Below are 24,601 nucleotides of genomic sequence, written 5' to 3'. Positions count from 1 at the left end.
GGGCTTGGGGCAGTAAATTAGTGAGGAAGTTACAAGGTTTGCTTGGATAGTTTCCTCAGCTCTAACTTCCCTATCTTTGGTGGTGAGGATGTCTAACTCCTGGTACAGGACGGGAACTTTTACATCCGAGATTTATTTCCTGCTTGCAGGAGGAAAAGAAGGTTCAAACTGTCCTTCTTGCACTGGTTACTTCTCAAGAAACTCTAATTAAAAATAATCCATATGCAAAGTGGTTTATTTGGGGGGGCATACTCTGCCCCCTTCACTAACCAGCTAGTTTACATGTTGACAAGTGGCCAAAGTTCCTCTTCTGAATGGTTGGAAATTGGACGTCGGTTCCTTTAAGAAGCATTTCTTGTTTGAGTGAGTCATCCTTGTCCTTTTGCTTTAGGAATCAGATTTAGTTTCTAGAGGTTTCTGTTGAGGAATTTTTTTTTCTTGCTAACGGAAGACCAGATTCTGCTCTTGTCTCTTGGGACTTTTTTTTTTTTTTTTTTTTTTTTAAAGCCCGGCTGAATTCACTAGTAAATTTTGAATGTGAAGAACAGGAAGTGAGTCCACTGAGGGAGGCAGAAGGTGGCCTTATCGAAAGTAAAAGAAAACTTCTTCCTGGAGGTGTTTCCATCCACACTCTCCTCATCCCCACCTTCTTTCAAGGGATTTTTCTCGGGCTGGGTGGACAGGCCTTAGGAGTCTGTGACGTTAGGCCGTTCGGGGGTCTTGGCATCGGGTGCTCTGTGGATGTCGCTGGGACAGGGGGACCAGGTGAGTGCCTGGTGCAGAGTGGCTTCTGATAGCGTGTTTCCCAGACTCATTCAGCAGGCGGAGTGGGGACACGTCAGGGTCCTGCCGGGGCCCCACATCTCTGAGTGGGCTTTCTCTCTGCCCTGCAGCCTTGGGCCTTGCTACATGGAATCTGAGGGATCTCCAGTACTCTGCTACATTCCCGCAGTGTCTCCCCTGCCGCCTCAAATACAGACACAGTGTCTCTCTTTCTGCCTGATCAGTTTGGAGATCCCAAAAGACACTGTTTACCTACTTCCTTTGTTTTCTTTACCATGTGGGCAGAGGGTTGAGAGCCCGCCCACCGCCTTCTGCCATCTCCGCAGCAACCCCCCATCCTTCCTACCCTCCCTGCTGCCTCCCAAAAGATAGCTCTTTAAAACGTTCGATACTATCCCTGAATTGGTCTGTATCTTTGCAAAGTCTATCATTGTTTTGTGTGTACACACTATTTTTTTACTATGAACCGGAACAAGTAAGTCATTTCTCTGTGCTTCTGTTTCCTCAGCATTAAATGGGGTTCGTACTACCTCGTGAGGTGGTACTGCGGATTTAATGAGATAATACATGGTAACTGCTTGAGGCTGTGCCTGGTGCTACTAAGTTCTCAGTAAGTATTAGTGATTGTTCCTATATATTGGTATTATTTGGATTGCATTTTGCTCATTCTGCTTCTTTCTTTCTTTCTTTTTAAAGATTTTATTTATTTATTTGACAGAGATCACAAGTAGGCAGAGAGAGAAAGAGAGGAGGAAGCAGGCTTCCTGCCGAGCAGAGAGCCCAATGTGGGGCTTGATCCCAGGACCCTGGGATCATGACCTGAGCTGAAGGCAGAGGCTTTAACCCACTGAGCCACCCAGGCACCTCTGCTTCTTTTTTTAAAGGGAGAGCTCTGGCACTTGAAATTCCCTGTTTTGCCAGGTCCCAGTTTCTGCCCTACATGGTATTACATGCCGGGCAGACGTCACAATCCTCTATAAGGAAGAACTAAGAACTTGTCCACACATCCTTGGTCTGGATCCCACCTGCAAACCTTGGCCAATCTGATGGGTAGAAAGTAGGTACCATGTCGTTTCATCTTGTCTTTCTCAGATTATTAAAGTTTCTGAGCATCACCTTGTACATGCTTTGGCTTTGTAAGCATCCCTGTCAAGGAGCTCCCCGTTTAGACCCGTTGTCCCTCCACGGACTTTCTTCTACTTTCTTCTTCTCGTGGATTTGAGGGAAACATTGGTAGCTTGTGAATATCGCTCCCCCGTGGCAGGTTCTGGGAACACACACGTGAAGGGTGTGGTGTACTCCTGCCCTTGTGAAGCACACAGCCCCGCACAGGAACTGGCCACCAAATAGTGGAATGAATGCTGGGTGGGGGGAGGGGAGACTCAGGAAGCATCAAGAATCAGGGAACCCCTCCTAGGTTAGGATTTCCCTCCTAACAGGATTTCCTTCTGTTGCTGTGTTCTCACTTGGACTTCACGGGCAGAATCTAATGGGAGTGAAGGTCATGGAGGGTTCGTTACCCAGCTCTCTACTGGTAGAAAGGCACTTCCTAGACACCTCCTTTAATCCGCTTGGCTCTAAGATGCTCTCAGCCCTCTGAAACTCTTATTCTATTTGGGGAAAGAAAAAAGACAGTTTCTAAAAAGGGCAGTGTTTGATTTTTTAAAATTTCTTTACATCTGAAAACATTTCAGTTGTTACACAGCAAAAAGGCTTAATGTGTTTTGTGCAGTTCCATCTCTAGGGCCCAGACCATGCTAAAGACCCTAGGATTTGTTTTTCTCTTGGGTAAGGTCATCTGGGCCTCTCAAGAAAGGCCTTTGATGCCAGACGTTTCCAGTCTGCTGAGCGTGGGATCTGGTGGTCCTGGAGCCCAAGGGGGTGACCCTCATATTCTAATGTAGATGGGAAACCCTGAGAGTTAGCTGTGGGGCTTAGCAGACCCTCTGAGAGCCATGATGTGGGCCCCACAGTTTTCAGATCTCTCAGAAGTTCTCGGTCAATATTTACTGAATTAAAACATTCAGGTCTTCATAATGAACCCAGAAAAATCTGTAAATTCTTGAAATAGGAAGAGAGGGGGTTCTTAGTTACCATCCAATCCAACTTTCTAATTTTGGAACGTGGTAATGAGTTTGCAAAAGCAGAACGACCCATCCCAAGTCTCACAGCCAGAGCCAAAGCTCAGGTGCCCAGTTTTCCACCCAGAACCCTGTCCCCTGTTCCTCTCAGATTGTTAAGTTCTGGAGGTCAGATTGTTGAGTTCTGGGAGGAGGTGCTGCTCCTAAATGAGTCAGTCATTTCGTAAACAGGAAGTAGACTGAGCAGTTCCTGTTCTCTCTCGGCTCTTCACTCTTGTTTTATTCACTTCAGGAGAAAACAGGCCTGTGAAGAAGCTGCTGCCTCTGTACTGTGAGGGTCCCAGGACTGGCTTCTTTGGTAAGGTTGGTTGGGCCTTCCGGAAGAAAGACCTTTAATTTTAGAATTTTCTAGGCTGTGGAGGGTGTGTAAACTGTAAGAGTTAGTCGTCCCTCTGAGAGCCATGGCGAGAGCCCCGTAGACTCTAGATCTCAAGGCCCTCTCCAGCGTAGGTGAGGTTTTTCTGGAATGCTCCAAGTTCGCCTGTCTGTACAGAAACCTTATCCTTAATTAAATCATGGCCTAAGCAAGGGGTAGAGTTGGGACTCCGGAAAGAGGTGACACCGTCTAAATCCAGGCCCCGGCACATACCGGTCTGATTGTCACTTTCTGTGGGGTCCCTCTCTCTACCGCAGTGGGTTTATTAAGAATTCCTGGTTTTGAGTTTGGGGAGTATTTTTGTCTTTCAAAAAATTTTTTATATTTTAGTCTTTGAAAATATTATGATTACATGTCTATTTTTTTGGTTAAATTCCTTCACCGACTTCCATTTGCAACTAAAATACAATCTGAATCTTTGCAGGGCCTGTCGTTGAAACCCTCAAGGGAGATGCTCAAATCTGAGCCTGCCACCTCTCCTACGAGCTTGTTTCTAAACTGATTTTTCACGGTAGTAATATGACAATGATAATAGAGAGATATAAATATTTGTATATCATAATATAAACATTTATATATATCAAATACTTTGGGGCATAAATTTATTATTACAAATATTAAAGATATATATATAGTCTAATATAAATCTATTTATATGGAGTTATGATTTAATAGATACCATATAATTGAAAGTGAAAGAAAATTTCCTGGCGGTATTATATCCCCATCCCTTTCTTCTGCCTTGTGTGCACTATATATGAAAATATTCAAATATATATATATATTTTTAAAGATTTTATTCATTTATTTGACAGACAGAGATCGCAAGTAGGCAGAGAGGCAGGCAGAGAGAGAGGAGGAAGCAGGCTCCATGCTGAGCAGAGAGCCCGATGTGGGGCTCGATCTCAGGACCCTGGGATCATGACCCGAGCTGAGGGCAGAGGCCTCAACCAACTGAGCCACCCAGGTGGCCCTATATATTTATTTTTTAAAGATTTTATTTATTTATGTGACAGAGAGGGACAGCGAAAGCAGGAACACAAGAAGCGGGGTGGGGGTGGGGGTGGGTAGGGAGAGGGAGAAGCAGGCTCCCCGCTGAGCAGGGAGCCTGATGCGGGGCTTGATCCCAGGACCCTGGGATCATGACCTGAGCCAAAGGCAGATGCTTAATGACTGAGCCATCCAGGTGCCCGAATTTATATCTTTTATATATGTATATAAACACATTATATGTATGTGTTCACACACACAGATACAAGTGGAAGGAAACCACTAAATGTAACCAAAGCATTACTTCTGAATGGTGACTTTCTTTTTCTTTTTATACCTTTTATACTTTTTTTATACTTTTCTGGACTTTCTCTGAGGAATAAGTGTGACTTTTACATATTTTAGGATCAGAAAAATACAACAGCAAACGTTCTTTGAAAAATATTACTGTAACAAAGTTTCTAGCCCGTGGTCTTACACAGTAAACCTCAGTCCCATAAAACAAGAACCCTGCCACGGTCCGTGTACCTGTGGGTCACAGTGCCCAGAGGCGGCCCGTTATCAAAGTTGTGAAATTCTGTTGCAGATAATTGCTTTCCAGGCACTATGACTACAGAGATGTGTGAGCTAAACAAACCAAGACTGACGTTATGCCATAGGTGTCTGGTAAAACCTGGACCAGAAATGAGGCCTTGCCAGATCTCCATTTTGATGTGATGCAAAAGTCATTGAGAAAGCACTAATTATTGCAAAGATAATAAAGTGAATGAGATGAGCCAGCTACAGAGGACAGGAGCCGAGTGCCAATTGTGTTCTAACCAAACTCATGTCATCCTGGCCTTGGATTGTTTTATTATTATTATTATTATTATTACTATATACTGTCAGAAAATGCTATTGAATATGTAACAGAAGCCTTAAAGAAGCTTTATTCCTTTGGGCTCTGTAGCTCTTACTTCTCAGAAATTATTCTAAGAAAATAATCAGAGGTATATACATGGAGATTTGCACCTTAAGATCTTATTCTAACTGTAAGCAGAGACTGGTTATGTAAATCATGTCCAATCCTATGATTCTGTACTTTACAAATTTTAAAATCTGTGCCATAAAAAAAAAAATCTGTGCCATAGAAGAGAAAATTGAAGATATCAAGATATACTTACAATATTACCAATGAAAATTCCACTTATACCTCAGAAGTATGATATGATAAAATATGAGGGAAAATATAAGTATGTATATAAAATGCTTGGTAGAAAATATAGTAAAATTTTATTAGGTGATTATTGTTGGATGGTGGAACTATAGGTAATTCTTTTTTTTAATTTATAATTTTTTTTAATTAAAAAAATTTTAAATCTTTTTATTTTGTTTTTTTTACTATAGGTAATTCTTATTTTCTTTTCTGTACTTTCTAAAATGGATACAATAACCACATTTTCAGAAAAAAATATGGAGGAAAAAAAAGATTCCACTTTCGTTTGGTTCTTTGGTTCATTTGATTCTGTAAATGGAGATTTTAATAGAGGTTAGAACTTATTTAAAAATTTTAAGGACGTTGGAGCTAATGGTGCTAGACACCACGGGACCTAGGTTAGCTCCTTTCCAGCTTGTGAATAAAAATGGGTTTTTTAAGTAGTGATTTTCAGGGCGCCTGGGTGGCTCAGTCAGTTTCGCGACTGCCGTTGGCTCAGATCATGATCCCAGGGTGCTGGAATTAAACCCGGGCTGGCTCTCTGCTTCTGCCTCGCCCAATGCTCATGCTCTCCTGCTCTCTTTCTCTGTCAAATAAATGAATGAAATCTTAAAAAAAAGGAAGTGGTGATTTTCATCTACATGTAAGTCCACGTAGAATAAGTAATACATACACACCCTAAAAAGTCAAGCAGGAAGCCTGACTTTGGCGGCTCTGGCCTGGTGGGCTTCTAGTCCCTCTTCTCCCACACAATCAGCGAAGCAGCCTTCTGAGGATTGGTTCTGTTCAAGGACCTTCTGTGATTACACAAAGCCACATCGTTGTATGAATCCCACAAACCTGATCACGGTGGTCTTCCTCTTCTTTTTAAATATTGCCGTCAGGTTTCATTGAACTTCTGATATGGATAAACAGTGGTTTCTGCCCCTTTGTTCTGTCAAGCAGTGCTGCTATGAAGAGCTCTGTACATGTTTTTAAGTACATCACTAATGTAGGAGAAACTCCTGGAAGTTAAGTGTGGGGTTCTTTCATATTCTGACCTCTTCGGCCAAATCACTCACCTGTTCCTGTTTTCATTTTCACGGTTTCAAAACTCTGTATTGCAAGTTTTGTGCTTCGCCAATTTGGTAGTTGAAAAGTGGTCTTTTGTAATTTCAGTTTGCCTTTTTTTATTTTTTTGCAGCGAATGAAGTTGACCATCTTTTCAAATGTTTAAAAGCCATCGGTTTTTAAAAAATAAAGCCACCAGTACTTACTTTTCTCTGAACTGTGTGTTTATGCATTGGATCGTTGGTCTTTATCTCTCTCTCTCTCCTTTTTTTTTTAATTGACTTTAAGAAAATCAATCCTTTTTCCACTTTCCCCCCAAGTGCAAGATTTATTTAGTTTTAGATTTTTGTCTGGCTTATTTTGGCAGAATATTTTAGTCGTTATTTAAGGACATTCATCATCCTTTCAGAAATGGTTTCCAGTTTTTTTTGTCATACTTAGAAAGTATCACTTTTTTTTTTTAAATCACTGCATGATTATTTTAAACAATTCTCCAAAGTTTCTTTTCTTCATATTTTAATGTTCAGCTTTGAGTCTCTGACTCATCTGCAGCTTATTTTAATGTAAAGAATTAAGTTACAATCCATTTCAGTTTGTTCTAGAAGTCTGCCCGATCGCTCTAATCCCATGTACGGTGTGTTAACACCTCAAGGTGGATAGCCCTTTGTGTAGGTGGGTTCACTTTGGCTATTTTTCATTGTTAACTTCTAATCAAAATGCTACTTTTTAGTTTCACTGTTAACCTTCTAAAAGAGACAATGGACTGTACTATTTGTATTCTTTGGAAATCTCATACTAAGATTTTCTTTGTGGACAATTTTTGTGACTATTTGGTATGTGTTTGAAAGGACGTGTATTTGCTACTGGGATGAAATACGGTTAGAGTTTTCACCTGGGTCACTTCGATCTACGAGTCTCCTACTTAGTCTACTAGATTTTCTATTTTCTGAGAAAGGTATGTGGAAATTTCCTGCTATTTTGGGGGCAAATAGGTTCTCTGAGTTTTCTTAAGTTCTTTTTTAAAGTTTAAGTTCTTCTAATACTTTCTTTTCTTTTAAGAACGCAAATATAGGGGTGCCTGGGGGGCTCAGTTGGTTAAGCTACTGACCCCCTTTTTTTCTTCCTTGAATATGTAATGGAAATCATCAATGAAGCTGTGGAGGGCTACAGTTTTCTCTGTGGGAATGTTTTTAATTGCAAATTTATTTTTATTTTTTTCAGTTTTTATGTATCTTTTTTATTAACATATAATGTATTATTTGCTCCAGAGGTACAGGTCTGTGAATCATCAGCTTACACACTTCACTGCACTCACCATAGCACATGCTCTCCCCAGTGTCCATCACTCAGCCACCCTCTCGATAACCCCCCACCCCTCAGCAACCCGCAGTAAGCTCCTGACTCTTGATACCAGCTGAGGTCTTGTTCTCAAGATGGTGAGTTCAAGTCTGCATTGGGCCTCAAGCTGGGCGCTGGGTGGGGAGCCTACTTGAAAAACAAAACAAAACAAAACACAGTTGTGGTTGTGTTGCTTCCTCCTCTGATCTAGTCTCCTTTCCTGGTTATTATGCCCTTGGTATGTCATTTCCTGTTCCTCCTTCACTTACTCTCTTACACAACTTCAAACCCAAGAACACATTTAAGTATTTTAACAGTAGTTTCATCTACCTAAGAATATCTGCATACATTCTTCTTACCGTATTACAGGAAAAGGGCTATTCTTTCTTCACTCCTTTGCCGCCAAGTTCTAATTTTCTCCTTCATTCCCCAGAAGAAAATTTTGAATTTGCTATGTCTCTTCCCAGAACCCCGTTACCTTTTTATTTTCTACTTTTGCGTATGTTTCTGTAACCACTGAAAATCGAATTGCTTTGAGTATTTTTTAAAAAGTAGACACATTTTTAAAAATATTGCAATTGCTTTTTCTACTTTTTTCTAGTGTCCTAACACATCTTGGATTGCTCTTGTTTTTATTTCAGAAGATGGAGTGCATTCTGAACTGCTGCACAGTATTCTGACTGTATCTTCGTTTATTTAGCCGTTTCTATACTGATGGACATTAGGGATGTTTCCAGTTGTTTCGGGCTGCACATTGTGTTGTGGTGACAGTCCGTGCTCATATCCTGTTTAGCACACGTGTGTTGCTATGGGGTGTGATTTAGGCAATGAACTTGTGAGTTTGTTCAGTCAGTTTTGTTTGCTACATTTTGAACATATGCTGTTAGGTGTGAGCCACATATTAAGATGTGTTTTCTAAATAGAAGTATTTTCATGATAATTGATTGCTTTTGTGAAAGATCTGCAGCCTTTGGGAATCCAACGCAAAGTGTATCTGTCCAGAATACTTCCTTCTAGTTTCGAGTCATGAAAACTTGTCTAGACAAGGGTGTACATTCTAGAGTAAAAAGGAGAAAAAAGGTTTTGCTCTATAATTCCAATTCTAAGAGAGAAACCATCAGAGATATGCACAGGATGTATGAAAAAGCTTCTCAATACAATATTATTTTTAAGAGTAAAGAAATTGAAAATTCCTTAAAATAAATTTTGATATATCTGCATGCTGGAGATCAAGAAACACTAAAAATGGGGGTCTCTGGGTGGTTCAGTTGCTTGAGTGATTGTCTTCCACTCAGGTCATGATCCTGGAGTCCCAGGCTCCCTGCTCAGCGGTGGGTCTGCTTCTCCCTCTGACCCTTGCACCTCTCATGCTCTCTCTCTCTCTCCCTCTCTCATTCTCTCTCTTTCTCAAATGAATAAATAAAATCTTTTAAAAAAAGAAACATGAAAAATATTCCAAAAAAGAATATTTAATGGTGGGGTAATAGTTCATTCTAAATATTAAGTGGGGGAAAAAATAGGTGTATATACCTGGATATGCAGCCCGATTCTGATTTTTATATAAATGTATATGTGATGTGTGCTATCTTGTGTGTGTGTGTGTGTGTATGATAATGATAACTGTGACCACTTTATGATTTATTATATTTTCAATTTTCACGCACACAAAAAACACTACTTCCATAACCAGAGTGGGTGAGGGACGGGAAAGGCGTTCTTAAAAGAAAAACTAAAAATTTCGAAGTCTCTCAAAGCACTTTATAAAAATATTAAAACTTAACCTTATGGGGCAAATTAAAATGTTTCTGTTATTTAATTAATGTATTTTGAGAGAGAGAGAGAGAGAGAGAGAGAGCGAGCGCTGTGTCCACAGGGGATGGTGGGAGTTGGGAGAAGCAGAGGGAGAGGCAGGGAGGGAATCTTAAGTCGGCTCCCTGCCAGTGCAGAGTCCTATCCAGGGCTCGATTTCATGACCCTGAGATCTTGACCTAAGCCGAAATCAAGAGTTGAACCCTTAACCCACTAAGCCACCCAGGTGCCCCCAAAATACTTACATCTTAACGTCAGATACAGAAAATACATGGATCCTGGTTCACTTGCTCATTATGTCAAGTAATAGAATCAGGATTTGTGTTTTCATCCAAGAATGTTAGCCAGTGCAAGGAGCTTAAGGACCCCAAACCTCGCCATTTTGCTTCCGGGAGGAAAGAGGTACAAACAGGTTAAGGTCGTTTGAGGTTAAGGAAAGTGCCCAGGAGCACGGACTCTGTGGGGTCCAGGAAATGGTGGAACTGGACAGGAAGTTAAAGGTTTTCTAATTCAAGGTTCTCAAACTGCCGCTTTCTGGGAGCACCTCCTAAAGTATAGCGTCAACCAAGTGTTTTTCAACTTTGCAGAGTTTGGAAAAACACTGCTTCCTCATGAGTGTCCCACCGGGGAAGTGGGAAGCCAGGAGGGCGAGGGAAGTTCTCAGCTGCCCAGTTCCTGTTGGGTCCCCACAGCCAGGATCTGTTTCCTTCTTTTGGGTTAACCCTCATTTGTTCATTCATTTTTCGTCATCCCTGCACATGCCTTATAGGACTTACTTTAGTCAAACACCTAGGAGGTGGGTGTTGTGGTCCCCATTTTACAGAGGGAGCCCCTAACCCTCAGAGGACCTGAGCAGCCTAGGCCTGGGGCCCATGCCCCAGAGGGGCTCTGATCTAACTTTTGTCAGACCCTAACGCCCCTACTCTGAACCGTTGCACTCCCGCCCCTTCCCGACAGTCAGCTGCTGGCAAGCTTCCTGGCTTTGACCGTGATACGGCACTGGCCTTAGGGAGCTGGGTCCCACGCCTGTTCCTATGAAGAATCCAGTACAAACCCGGCACCAGGGGCTTGTTTTATCACAGACATGGGCCCATCAGAGCAGGGAGGGTTGGGTGTGACTCAGGGGGCTCATGGGAGGAGGAACAGGTCCTGGGCCGTTTGCGTGAAGGGTGTCCGGGATTTCCTGAAGCCCTGCACTCTCCTTTTCTACCTGCCCGAACATGTGTGTGCAGGTATTATGTCACCTGATTTGGAGACAGTTTGAATTGGAAGGCTGACAAAATTCACTCGGTTTCATTTCCAGTCGTGGGGCCTTGATCTGCCGTGGGTGCTGATCCCGAGGCCTTGGGGGGACGGCACTGCATCCTGGCTTCCTGGCACCATGCTTTCAGTCAGACCCCATCACTTCCCTAGCCTCCTGCCCTTCCAATCTATCCCCCATACTTTAAAAAAAAAAAAAAAATTTGAGAAAGAGAGAGTATGAGAGAATGTGTGCATGGGGGAGGGGCAGAGGGAGAAGCAGGCTCCCCACTGAGCAGGAAGCCCAGCCAGGCCCCTGGGATCATGACCTGAGCCCATGGCAGATGCTTAACCGACTGAGCCACCCAGGAGCCCCCATCCTCCACACTTGAAATGCTAATCTCAGGGGATGCCTGGGTGGCTCAGTCACTAAACATCTGCCTTCCACGAGGGTGGGAATCCCGGGGTCGGGCTCCCCACTCAGCGGGGAGTCTGCTTCTCCCTCTCCAGCTCCCCTGTGCTTGTGTTCCCACTGTTGCTGTCTCTGTCAAATAAATACATAAAATCTTAAAAAAAAAAAAAAAAAGTCCCAAACTGGATGACATTACAGTCCTTAGTTCCCCATCACCTCTAGGACAAAGCCTGAGCCCTTGCCCCCAGAGTACGAAGCCCTGTGTAAATGGTTCCTGGCCACAGCTTCACCCCTTCTCCCACCATCCCGGACCCTTCGTGGTTACTTTACTGAGCTCCTTGCACCTGCCTGAATTGACTTGAACATTCTCGCCCCCCTCTTCTGCATAAATTACTTCCTGCAGGAACTGTCCTTTCCCACGCCTTCCCAAAGGGGCCTTCCTTCCAGGAAACCCTTCTCCCTGGATGAGGTAGGGTTCCTTCCTCTCTATTCCTGCGGTGCCCTGGTCACAACTCTCTGACCGTTGGCTAATCTGTGCATCTACCTCCTCAAATAGTGAGCTAGTTGAGAGCAGGAACGTGTCCTGTTTGTTTTTGTCTTCCCGGTGTCCTCAGTAAAATGTCTGGTGTAGAGCAGAGATAATAACACTTCATGAAGGAACACACTTGTGAGCGGTACTTCTCTTCCTCGGCTGAAAGTAATATTGATTGTATTTTGACCTAGGCTACCACAACCCTCTCCTGACACTTGGACAACATGAATTTCAGTAAATGCCTCTATAATATTGGAGAACAGCTGGACAGTGATGAGCTGGCTTCCCTCAAATTCCTGAGCATGGACTACATCCCCCAGAAGAAGCAGGAGCCCATCAAGGATCCCCTGATGTTATTCCAGAGACTCCAGGAAAAGAGACTGTTGGAGGAAAACAACCTGTCCTTCTTGAAGGAGCTGCTTTTCAGAATCAACAGACTGGACCTGCTGGTCACCTACCTGGACACCAGCAAGCAGGAGATGGAGCAAGAGCTTCAGATCCCGGGCAGAGCCCAGATCTCTGCTTACAGGTGGGGACAGCCTTCACAGTTCAGGCCCTGGGAGGCGCGGGTGCGAAGGACACATCTTTGTGGGCGGGGCCGATGGCCGGTGTCGGTGTCGTAGAACCTTAGAAGTGCCTCGAAGATGTCTCACCAGGGCCAGATTAAGAAATTTAGAGATCTTGTATACAAATAAGAAAAAAAAGTTAAACCGTAAATTTTACTTTATGGTTTTTCTTGCAGGAAATTTTGTTTCCAAAGTGAAACACAACCTGTAGGTTGCTGACAGGAAAACAGCCGTCTGCTGAACGTTCTCTCCCTCCGTTCTGTCCGCTTCTGTTTGCCTCTGCTCTGCTGAGGTCCACATCAGGTCATTGCTTTGCCCACTGCTGCTTCTCCGAAAACCCTCTCCCACCTGCTCATGGAGGACTGCGGGAATTCTCAGTGGGGTTCTGGGCTTTTTTATTCCATCCTGAAACACTTGCATCACAAAGTTCTCCAGTGAGGGGTTGTGTGCTGCCTGTCGGTCCAGGCCGCCCAGGCGGGACCCCACTAAGACTGCTGAGCCCAGCGGCGGCCAGGAGAACAGTGGTCACCTCAGTCGTGTGTCCTGCCGCACGCCTTGAAGCTGGGCCCCTCCCTCCCTGTGGGACTGTGGGTCCCCAGGGCTGATAATGAGTCATGTTCACTGTTACACCTTCAGGGTTTTTTGTTTTTTTGTTTTTTGGGTTTTTTTTTTTTGGTGCAAAAGGTGATTTTGTTACAACACGGGCAGAGAGACCAGCACTGGGGTTGCGAGGGAGGACTGATGATAGAGGTAACAGACTTTAAAAACAGGCACACAGTACCAAATTCTGTCTTCCAACATGCCCTGTTGCCAGACACTCCTCAACGTTGTTTGTAGCTTCCCTTCGGAAAGCTTCTCCTCAAGTCTTAGCTGTGGTCCGTTTTACGGCCTTGTCTCTCTGGCCAGTGATGATGGCATGTGTGACGGTGAGTCCTCACAGCCAGGGCTGGAGGCCACTGTACCCCACTTACTCGGCCTATTTATGACTGCCCTGGTCCTCAGTGTCAGAGACCAGAGATTCTAGCATGTTCCTTACTGTACATTTCTCTGCTTGAAGCTTGAGCATTTTAAGTGACAGAAGAGATCTGCTGGGTGTAGGAGTTTCCTAAGGCTTCTGTGATAGCGTCCGACAAACTGGGTGGCTTGCCGCAGTGGAGACCTTCATTCTCTCACAGTTCTGCGGGCTAGATGTTCGAAATGAAGGTGTCAACAGGGCTGCTTCCTCTGGAACTCTGAGGGAGAGTTTGTTTCTTGTTCCTTCCTCCCCTCGCTTTGGGGGCTTGCAGGCAATCCCTGGTCTTCCTTAGCTTTTAGATACATCACCCCAGTCTCTTCTTTGTGCCTGTTTGTCCAAGTTTCCTCTTTTTTGAAAGCTACCAGTCATTGGATTAGGACCAGCCTTGTTCTAGTGTGACCTCATCTTAACAAGATTATCTCATCAAAAATCCTTTTCCCAAATAAAGTCATATTCGCCCATCCACGGTGGACATGAATGGGGGAGGAGAGTCGGGGAAGATATTATTCAATATTGGATAACTTTGTTTTAATGCAATTGTGACACATTCCTAATGATTCTTTTCATTAAGACAGCAATTAATCCTTAAAAACAACAACCCTAGAACTAGGAAAGCCGGAGGGTCTCATCTTGTGTCCGCCATCTTGGTCTTCTGAAGGTTGCACTTCTTCTGTCCTGTAAGCAAGGCTAAAGCAAATTGTCAATGCCAGACAATGACCTGTACCTCTCTGTTGGAAGGTTGAGTCCATAAGAAGGGAGGATCTGTCTGTTAAAACATTAAAAAAAAAAAAAGATTTTATTTATTTATTTGTCCAGGTTGGGGGGTACAAGCAGGGAGAATGGCAGGCAGAGGGAGAAGTAGGCTTTCTGCTGAGCAAGGAGCCCAATGTGGAACGCAATCCCAGGACCCTGGGATCATGACCGGAGCTGAAGGCAGAGGCTTAACTGACTGAACCACCCAGGTGGCCCCGTCTGTTAAATATGTAACACATTAGCTTGGAAACAAAAGGGTCAGCACAAGTACAAGCTACCATTATTCATCATGTTGGGTATTAGCCAGGAAATAAAAAGTATGCTAGAGTGGACCCTTTGAATTTACGAGAAAGCACTAGACATGTTTATTTTCAAATTATAATTGCTACCTATAAAGTCAGTATCTTATAAACTATCCAGGTTTATTTCTAGACAGTGATGGTACAAAAAAGCCAGTAGGTTCTAGTAATGAGGAAAGTGATAGGACAAAATACCTTGTAATAAAGTTAAAAAGGCGGGTAACTTTTGGCTGGACCCAATCTTGGCCAAACTGAGAAAACTTTGGAAAAATACTTCTAGGGTGGAGATTCCATGAGAGGAAGGATGAAGCAGATGATAATACTGAGAAACTTCTGTTTCTATACTATTTTTATTTTCAGAATTTTAATATTCTAATTGACTTTGGAGTTAGCATGTTTTTGTGTTATTTTCCTTAACACCACAATAGTGGAAGTTTTTGCTGACTTATTAAACATTCCTTTGTTCCTTCTACAGACATATCCCAAGAATCTATTATGGATTAAGAAATAATAATGCCTGTTGTATATTGAACAGTCAGTGTGTTGCCAAAGGTTGGTTTAAGCACTTTAGATAAACTTATTCATATTATTCTTAACATGTCCCAATGGTGTATTTATTACCTACAAGTTTACAGAGGTACTTGAGCTGTTAGTGGGCGAGTTTGTATCTGCAGATGGACAGGGGATGGGTTGTGAGGACCACAGCATAAAGGGGTTGGGGCAGGGCAGCTGGGTGTGTTTGGAGAGGAGATGGGGGCCGGTGGTGAGGAGTGGCTAGAGAAGCTGAGGAGGTGGGCTGGGCTCAGTGCACAATGGTCTGTATTCTAGAACGAAGTGTTGGGCCTTCATACTAAAGTTGATGGCCAGGAGAGCACTGATAAGTTGTAATTAAGGAAGTGAGGATCCAGGACACTAAGGCGTCTCAGTTGGTTAAGTGTCTGCCTTTAGCTCAGGTCATGAACCCCCGTGGTCCTGCAATCCAACTCTCTCCTGCTCAGGGTGGCGCCTGCTTCTCCCTCTCCCTCTGCCTGTTGCTCCCTCTGCTTGTGCATAGACACACGCTCTCTTTTTCAAATAAATAAATAAATAAATCTTTAAAAAAAAAAAACCCACAGGAAGTGATGATCTAGTTTGCATTTTGAAAAGCATGATTTCCAAAACAAAGTGTTTTTTTTTTTTTTTTTCCTACTGCAACAAGCTCTTGATTTTATAGTGAAAGACCAAGGAAAAACACAATTCACTTAACTGAAATGAGATGAACGTCATAGTGGATCTTAATTCTGTTAAGGGTGGAGTAGCGGGGCATGAATCAGTAGCCTGTCACCGCACCGCAGCAGCCTCTCTCCAAGGATTCAACTCCCAAATTATGTCATTAGCTGTCTATCTCAAGGGGAGGGGACCGGAATCAAGTTTCCACTGCCACTCCTTTTATCAACTGGGAAATTATTTGGGAAACCATTTCTAAAATGTCTCCATTTCCCACCACAGGGTCATGCTTTTTCAGATTTCAGAAGATGTAAGCAAACTGGAATTGAAGTCCTTTAAGTTTTTTTTGAGCCAGGAGATCCCTAGATGTAAAGTAGGCGATGATTCGGTAAGACCTGGTGTTTCACCCAGATTGGGTCCTGAGGCTGAGTCAGCCGCTGGGGACCGCTGCGACTGCGGAGAGGGCTCCTCCAGCAAAAGTAACCTGGACCCTCACTTTTCAGCGGGGGTTGGGGGGGGAGAGAAGAAAAGAGGGTGTTCCTTCGTACACCGTGAAGTGCTGGTCACATTAATGGTGAGACTCACGGCGGAGTCAGTAGCTAGGGAAGACGTGGTGGAGGCACAGCCCACTGCGGGACCCCACCAAAGCGGGTGACATGGTGCTGAGCTGGACGCCTCTCCCCACTTCTGCAGGCTCTGAGATCACGTGGGGCCTGGAACTCTGTGCATGCGCATGCGCATGCGCGTGTGCGTGCGTGCGTGCGTGCGTGCGTGCTTACGTGCGAGAGCGCCGGGCTGGAGATGCATCAGGTCTGGAGAGACGTGGTCCCTGGAGGCTACTGTGTCTCAGCCGTGCACCCCAGGCTGTTTCCCAGACGTCACTTAAAGGTGGCCCCGGGGGCTTGCAGCACAGGGCTTGGGGTCTGGGTGACAACGGATGTCACTCTTCCTCTATCTTCTCATTTCTGTCTTCCTGGGCCAGCAAAGACAGAATTGCTCCTCTAGTGCTCTCTTGGCTTTAGAGGACCAGGATGGCCTGTCAGGAGGGTCAGCTTCGGAAGGGAGGGTGCGCCCACTGTTAGGAGAAAGTGGGCTTTAAAAAAAAAAAAGAGAGAGAGAGAGAGAGAAAATCTCATCGAAAAGCCAGGGTGGCTCAATCTTTATTTCTTTATTTCTCTTTCTTCTAGAACTTGTTTGATATTTTCATAGAGATGGAGAAGAGGGTCATCCTCGGGGAAAGAAATTTGGACACCCTGAAAAGAATCTGTGACCTAATAAACAGGAGCCTGCTGAAGAAAATCACGGATTACGAAGAATTAAGCCAAGGTAGAAATAACTTGACAGCTGTGAATTAGCAAAATATATTCTTAAATTGACAGATCCCTGTATGTCGTGATCGTTTCTAATCAGATATGTTTTTTTTTTTTAATTCAGAGCAAACAATGATCCCGCAAAGAAGTCTAGATGAAATTTCAAATGGTAATATGCATAATACGTATTTAAGACTTTTCAGTTCCTTTACTGACTGATACCCCATGGCCTCCTCTTCTCACAACTTTCTCACACATCCCCATCTTAATGGCCTTGCTGTCCTAAAATCAGGAAGGCTCAGTGCTTACTTGTTGTTACCTTCTTTACACATTGAGAGATATATACGCCTGTTGTCAAAAGACCTAAACGTTGCAGCCCTGGGCTGGCAAGTTTAAAATAGGTGAGGAGTCTGCCAGTCAAAAGATTTTTTTTTTTTCCTGTGGACTGCAAGGATATTATGTTCAAGGTAGTCTGTGAGTTTTCTTTTTAAAAGGGACCTTATGGTATCCTGGGGGCTTTGTGTTTCTTTACCCAAATCCCTTCTCTGCTATGTTTCATTCCAGATATGTCTCAGTTGCTTGTAGGAGAGAAATCGCTGAGGGTACCGCCAATGTCAGACTCTCCAAGGGAACAGAACTGTGGATCAGAGGTGTGTGGAAGTTCGGACTCCTTTTTCTCTTTGCATTGCAGATTCTGGTTCTTGCATTCCTCAGCTTGTAAGCATCCAGATAAACTAGTAAGGGGCAGAAGCTTACTGGAAATTTCGAGAACTATAGAAAATGTTTGGAAACGGACAAATTTAAAATGTGACTTTTTAAGTTTCAGAAGTAAAAAATGTTAACATTTTATTTTTTAAAGATTTATTTACATATGAGAGAGAGCATGTGAGTAGGGGAGGGGCAGAGAGAGAGAGAGAATCTCAGGCAGACTCTCGCTGAGTACAGAGGCCGACGTGAGGCTCCACGTGAGGCTCAATCCCATGACCTTACCACAAATCAGGAGTCAGAGCTTAACTGATGGCACCACCCAGGCATTCCTAAAATTTTATTTTAAAACCAAAGACAAAAGCCTTGGAGTAATTGGAGGGCCGAGAAAGCAAGAAGCCTCTTTTCAGCAGCTGCCTCAGCTGAAGTGGGAGAAGACTTTGGGAGAAAAGTCTAGCAGGCCTGGGAAAAGCAAAGCCTTTTCTTTTAGGCTGACATTTTGAAACCGTTTCTCCATGCTGATTTAGGAGTAAGCAGCAAAGGCTCCTGATATAGTGGTCTCTTTGTTCTCATCTCGATGAGCCATGCAAAAATTGCCTTTCTAGACGATCACTTTGATTTATTAACCTTCAAAGATTGACCAACCACATTCTGATTCATTAGCCTATCCACTCGTCTCTGTGGCGGGAAGCAGAGGAAACCCTGAATGTTCTCAGTCCAGGGGGAGACTTGAAATTAAGCTGAGAGAGACCAGTTACAGGTGGGCTCCTGAGCAGATTACCAGACCTTTCTAGGTGTGAAAACTAAGGATTTGCCAAAGTCACGTGGCTCTTTGCAAGTAACAAAGGACCCTACCGAATGTTGTCCCACTGAGCAGCTAACTGTATGGAGTAGCAGAGAGATTAGAGTCCTAAAGTTATGATGTAGCAGAGCTAGGAATCTGAGGCCTTAGTGTGGAGCCCTTGTCTCTACCTTGAGGAGCTGCATGGATTTCCCAATAGATGCTGAGTATCTCAGCACTGAAACAGCCCTGGGAAAATCAGGACATGGGACCGTCTCTGACTGATACTGTCAGGTCCTAGTGTCTGGATACTGTAACCTGCAACAGAGCCAGCCCCGCCAGATGAGGCCGTCTCTCTCCTCGTCACTGTGGTCCTGAGAGCCAAATTAAGTCATCGGCTCTCAAAGTCCTGGGACCGTGCTGTGTCATGTGTGAAGGGCAGACCCTCAGCTGTTAGCCCAGATAGCTAGATGAGTTGACTAGATGGCCAACGGAATCACAAGGTGACAGACAGGCAGCCCAAAGACAGCATGAATACATTCATTCATCATTCAGCAACTCCTGATTGAGCGCTCACAGATTACTAAATTCTAGCTCCTGCTGTAGGTGTTAGCTGCCTTGAGCAGAAACAAGAACAAGTCATGAAAGTATGTTACGATGACAACAGTATTAATACACGTGCCAAGGGTTCAAGAGGCACAAGTATCAGGACCCTGATTTTACGCACTAACTGTGAGGCCGAAGTCTGGGGATCCTGTGTCAAGGGAACGGGTGGAATCTAGTTTACCAGAGAAACGACGTCAAGTCGGGGGAGGCCCGCTGAAGGGCCCTTGCATCCCAGTTTGGCTAAGGGGACAGCTTGACTGTTTCCTAGGAAGTTGATTGTTCACATCTCACGTGCTTGACCCTCAGAGTCAGCTCCTGGGTTGGATTTTTGTTTTCCAGACATCGGACAAAGTTTACCAAATGGAAAGCAAACCTCGAGGATATTGTTTGATCTTTAACAATTATGACTTTAGCATAGCACGGAAGGAAATGCCCAAACTTCACAGCATTAAGGATAGGAATGGAACAGACTTGGATGCAGGTACAGTAGAACCCTGAAAATAAGTGAAATATTTCTAATACCTAAGTTTTTTGTATCAAAAGGGGAGAACAAAAATTGTACCAACAGGGCCTCATATTTCAGAAAAAAAATGGATGTAACCATATTTCCTTGTAGAAGTGAGGAACATTCTTATATATTTGCTAATTTTCTGCTCCTATTTTTTTAAGTTAATTTTTTCATCAAAGTAATGTATATGAGATAAAATATCAAATCTTATTAAAAGATTTATGTTAAAAAGCCACAGCAATAAGTTTTGCTTTTATTTTTATTTTTTAAAGATTTTATTTATTTATTTGACAGACAGAGATCACAAGTAGGCAGAGAGGCAGGCACAGAGAGAGGAGGAAGCAGGCTCCCCGCTGAGCAGAAAGCCTGATGCCGGGCTCGATCCCCGGACCCTGGGATCATGACCTGACCCAAAGGCAGAGTCTTTAACCCACTGAGCCACCCAGGCATCCCTAAGCTTTGCTTTTAATTCAATTTAATGAATAGTGCATCTGTAGAATTAGATGAAAAATTAGGTGAAACATTGCCTTGGGATCAAGACCACATACAGAAGTTGCATTTATAAAAGTTGGGTAGATGAAATTGCCTTTAACAGATATAGCACTTTCTAATATTAAACTAGCCAGAAATTCTTTTGCTCAGCCTCTTTAGGAGGAGCAACTTAGAACTTACAAGAACTTACAAGTTCAATGAAAACTTATGAGAACTTAAAAATTAGATGAAAAAGTAATTTTTAGCATGTGAACATAGAAATGGCTACTACTAAAAGTGAAAGAAATAACCCAGCCCAACCAATATATTTTTGTAAATGGTGTTTATGAGTTATAACATCAGGTAATGACTTTTTTTTTTTAACCACATAAAGTTCATAAAATTAATATAGGTTGACTTTAATCATCAAGACTCCGCTGATGGTCTCTTAACAGTTTATTCAGGCAGATCTAAGATTTCAGATGCCACAGAGCTTAAGCCCATTGACTATATCACTCATAGTCATATACCTTGGTCTTGAAGAAGAGACTTCAGGCCTTTGATTTCCATTCATTTACTATCAAAACAGGTTATTTATTAATTATTATTATTATTATTATTTTAGAGAATATGAACAAATGGGGGAGGGGCAGAGAGACAGGAACAGAGAGACTCCTAAGCAGGCTCCACATCCAGTGTAGAGCCCAATGTGGGGCTCCAGGTCACAACCTTGGCATCATGACCTGAGCTGAAATCAAGTTGCATATTTAACTGACTGAGCCACCCAAGTGCCCCACTATCAAAAAATGTTTATTAAAAAGATATTAAAAAATATATTTTATTGCATTTCTGGTCTTTTGGTTAAAGGGTAGGTGAAAGTTGCAGATATGGAGGATGAATCAATCTAGAGATCTAATGTACACAATAATGACTATAGTTAATACTGTATTGGATACTAGAAATATGCTCAGAGAGTGCTCAGGTACTCAGGTGCTCTTATATATGCCCCACATACACACACAAAAAAGGTAATTAAGTACGTGAGGAGATATGTTATTAGCTTGACCGTGGTAATCACTTCATTGTGTAATTAGCTGTACGCCTTAAATATATACAATTTTTAGTTAAAATCAGGCACCCTGAAAATGTTGAAGGACTTTGACTAGAGCTTAGAGAACCTGAACAAAAAATAAGGTTATGCATATGGAAACAAAGCAATGAAAAAATAATGCACTTACTAATTCCAGGAAAGACAAAAAATTTAACAAGAAAGGAAGCATAATAAAAGAATATTATGTTTACATAGTACTAATGATTCAACTAAAAGTTGTAAATAACTATATAAAAACATCAATAGCAAAGTGCTCAAATTCATTACAGAATGGAGGTAAATACCGAAAAATAGTTGTTAAAAGTTGAAAGTGGTTGCCTTCATAAAATATGACGGGGTCATAGGGAGAGTTAGAGAAGGGATAGCTTTTTTGTAATAGGCCTTTTAGTTTTTTGAACATTCACATGTTGTATTTTTTTTAAAGATTGATTGATTTGAGGGAGCAAGTGCAAGTGGGCGGGGGGAGAAGAGGGAGATGGACACGCGGACTCCGTGCTGAGTGTGGACCCTGATGTGGGGCTCAATCTCATGACCCTGAGATCAGGACCTGAGCTGAAAGCAAGAGTCAGACGCTCAACTGACTGAGCCACTCAGGCGCCCCTCATATTTTTTATTTTGTTACACAATTTTGAGAGAGTTCAAGGTAAAGTATGAATCTTCTCTTAATTTTTTTTTGCTTTTTATTCTGATTATGTCAGTAGTATTACTATTTAGATTGGCTTAATCGTAAGCCTAAATAATAGCTCACCCATCTTATAGACCAGTTGAGGAAAGAAAGAAGGCCAACAGTAGCATTCTCCCCTTTCTCATTTGCCTCAGGACTGGAAGTGTTTTCAGCTAGGGCGATAAATATTAGAAAACTATGGATATCAGCCAGTACTTTAGTTCCGATTCAGATTCTTAATCTGATCAATGTTCTCTCTAGCTCTGGACTGTCATTTGAGACTTACTGTGGTGTAATAGGACTTGTCTCATTTCTCTTTTCAGATGCTTTGCATCAGACCTTTAGTGAGCTTCATTTTGAGATCGTGCCTTTCAGAGACTCTACAGCTAAGGAAATCTGTGACGTTCTCAAATCCTACCAAAGCATGGACCACACTACCAGGGACTGCTTCATCTGCTGCATCCTCTCCCATGGAGACAAGGGCATCATCTACGGCTGTGATGGACAGGGAGTCCCCATCTGTGAGCTCACCTCTTACTTCACTGGTTCTAAGTGCCCTTCCCTTGCAGGGAAGCCCAAGATCTTTTTTATTCAGGCTTGTCAAGGGGATAACTACCAGAAGGGGATCGCTGTTGAGACCGACTCTGAACAGAATGAAGCGTGTTATGAATCAGACTCCTGTCAGAAGAGATATATCCCAGACGAGGCTGACTTTCTGCTGGGGATGGCCACTGTGAATAATTGTGTTTCCTACCGAAACCCCGTGGAGGGAACGTGGTATATCCAGACACTTTGCCAGAGCCTGAGAGAAAGATGTCCTAGGTAATTTTTGCCTCCTCTGGCCTTCATTTTTTTCTAAATTTCTAGTTATTGATGACGCAGCTGTACTTCCCAGCTCAGTTGCGAAGTGGGAGGGGGGGCGGGCAAGTGTTAACATCTTCAGTTCATAGCTGGAAAAATCAGAGACACTTACTGCACAGTTTCTTTTATTCAGTGCCCGAAAGGACAGTTGGGGTGTCCTAAAGTAGGGAATGATGGTAAAGTCAGTCCAGCTCTGTTTCTAGGCAGAAACACGACTGAGCCAACTCAACTAGTTTCGGAAGTCTTCCAACGAGGTAATAACCCATTTCAGTGTTTAACATCCTCCAGCTCTTAAAGTTCTATCATAGCTAATCAGTCCTCGTGATGTGTTGTGGGAGATGAGTACTGAAGAGTAGAAACCCTTTGTTTTCCCAGTAATTTGGCCTGATGTGAAGCCACAAAATGTGAGGAAAATATCCTTCCCTCACTTATTATACCTTATGCTGCTTCCTTTAGTTAAATGATGGTTTTGTAGTCATAGTTCACCCAAAGGCACACATGACCAACAGGTGAATAGCAAGACCTCTTCTAGCTCTGTAGCTCTTCGTGGTGTAGGGGTATGAAGAGTGAGAACTTCCCACGGCCGAGCAAGAAGTGAACCGTAACATCAGTACCATGTTTTCCGTTTGTAAGTTAGACCTTGAATCCTACAAAGGTAGAGGAACAGGTTGTCCAGCTCACCTGCTAGGGGAGGCTGGTGAGGAAGGGGAGAGCGGCTGCAGGAGACACCGGGTTTCTCTTGCCCGATGTGATCAGTGGTCACACATGTTGTATGAGATACAACATCAGGTAAGGACTTATTTTTTTAACTGAATTGAGTTCAGGAAATTAATGTAGGTTGATTTTAATCATCAGGACTGCTGGTGCTGATGTTTTGGGGGGGGCACTGAGGTCATTACGGGGTAAGTGACATCGTACGTGGAAGAGTAAGGTAGAAACAGGTTAGGGGGAAAGAGCCCAAATCTGGATGTTGACCCTGAAGTTTCTGATGATCATTCGAGATCTTGAGTAAACCAAAGTTAAGTTATTAAGTTCCAAAGCTCCTCCTTTACCTGGAAAGCTTTGATATGTCTTAGTTTAGCAACTTAGGATTTCAAATGCCTGATGTTTGAGGGAAGGGACCTGACCCTGAGGACAGCTGGTGGTGTTTCCCCACAGATGGTCACAGTGCTGTTGTTTTTCAGGGGAGAAGATATTCTCAGCATCCTTACTGAAGTGAATTTTGAAGTGAGCAATAAGGATGACAGGAGAAACATGGGCAAACAGATGCCACAGCCGACCTTCACGCTGCGGAAAAAGCTCATTTTCCCTTGTGACTGATGCTTTAACTGCATAACACTATGCTTAATTTAATTCTGATAAAAGTGCTGCTATTGCTTTTCTTTTTTTTCCTTTCTTTTGGATGGCGGGAAGGGGCGAGAATGGGATTCAGTACAACCTAATTCTCATTCAAATTTAAGCCCAACTCTCGGGCTTTGCAGTAATAGCTAGAGATTTATCGTCGTAGGTATGATTTTACTTTTATTTTTGATTTGATGAAAAAGTTTTTAGAAAGCCTAGAGTAGATAAGAAAATATAGAAAGTTTAAAAGAAATGTAACATCGTAACTTGAGGTTCAAAAACCATGGCAGAATGAACGGTCTTTGCACATGGCTCATCTGCTTTCAGCCTGGAATCGTTTGATTCCCTGCAGTGAAGCATTCAAAAAAAGAAGTTAACGATGTCATTCCAGAGGTTCAGTCTGGGCACAGAGTTAAGGGCGGTGCAGAGATCTTCGAAGGCGTCAGAAGATGGGGAACGGGGAAAGCAATTTCTCACTCGAGGCCTCAGAATAAGTGAATGTTGTTCAAGTCCTGGGAAACAAAGTCAAGAAAACCATA

General features: G+C 43.1%; 1 protein-coding gene across 5 annotated transcripts; it reads left to right on the top strand.

Moving 5' to 3' along the window:
* The first annotated feature begins 401 nt into the window (after nt 1–401).
* On the top strand, nt 402–24,295 carry CASP8 (caspase 8). Of its 5 annotated transcripts, XM_082690062.1 has the most exons (11): nt 402–765; nt 1,292–1,393; nt 3,157–3,222; nt 12,057–12,394; nt 15,987–16,092; nt 16,892–17,030; nt 17,139–17,183; nt 17,579–17,664; nt 19,446–19,587; nt 22,184–22,682; nt 23,906–24,295. In XM_082690062.1, the coding sequence occupies exons 4-11, from the start codon at nt 12,090–12,092 to the stop codon at nt 24,039–24,041; spliced, it is 1,458 nt and encodes a 485-aa protein (XP_082546188.1). In that variant the 5' UTR covers nt 402–765; nt 1,292–1,393; nt 3,157–3,222; nt 12,057–12,089; the 3' UTR covers nt 24,042–24,295. The 5 variants fall into 5 exon arrangements, with proteins under 5 accessions (XP_082546188.1, XP_082546189.1, XP_082546190.1 ...); XM_082690063.1 differs by lacking the exon at nt 3,157–3,222; XM_082690064.1 differs by lacking the exons at nt 1,292–1,393; nt 3,157–3,222 and having other exon boundaries at nt 437–765.
* The last annotated feature ends 306 nt before the right edge of the window (nt 24,296–24,601 follow it).

This window comes from Mustela nivalis, assembly GCF_964662115.1.
Source record: "Mustela nivalis genome assembly, chromosome: 11".
NCBI classification, from domain to species: Eukaryota; Metazoa; Chordata; class Mammalia; order Carnivora; family Mustelidae; genus Mustela; species Mustela nivalis.
This window is presented reverse-complemented; position numbering and strand designations above follow the sequence as displayed.

Coding starts and splice junctions, on each gene's coding strand:
- CASP8 (XM_082690063.1), top strand. CDS start 12,090: ATGAATTTCAGTAAATGCCTCTATAATATTGGAGAACAGCTGGACAGT. Junction 17,031..17,138: donor TTACGAAGAATTAAGCCAAG/GTAGAAATAACT, acceptor TTTTTAATTCAG/AGCAAACAATGATCCCGCAA. Junction 19,588..22,183: donor TGGAACAGACTTGGATGCAG/GTACAGTAGAAC, acceptor TTCTCTTTTCAG/ATGCTTTGCATCAGACCTTT.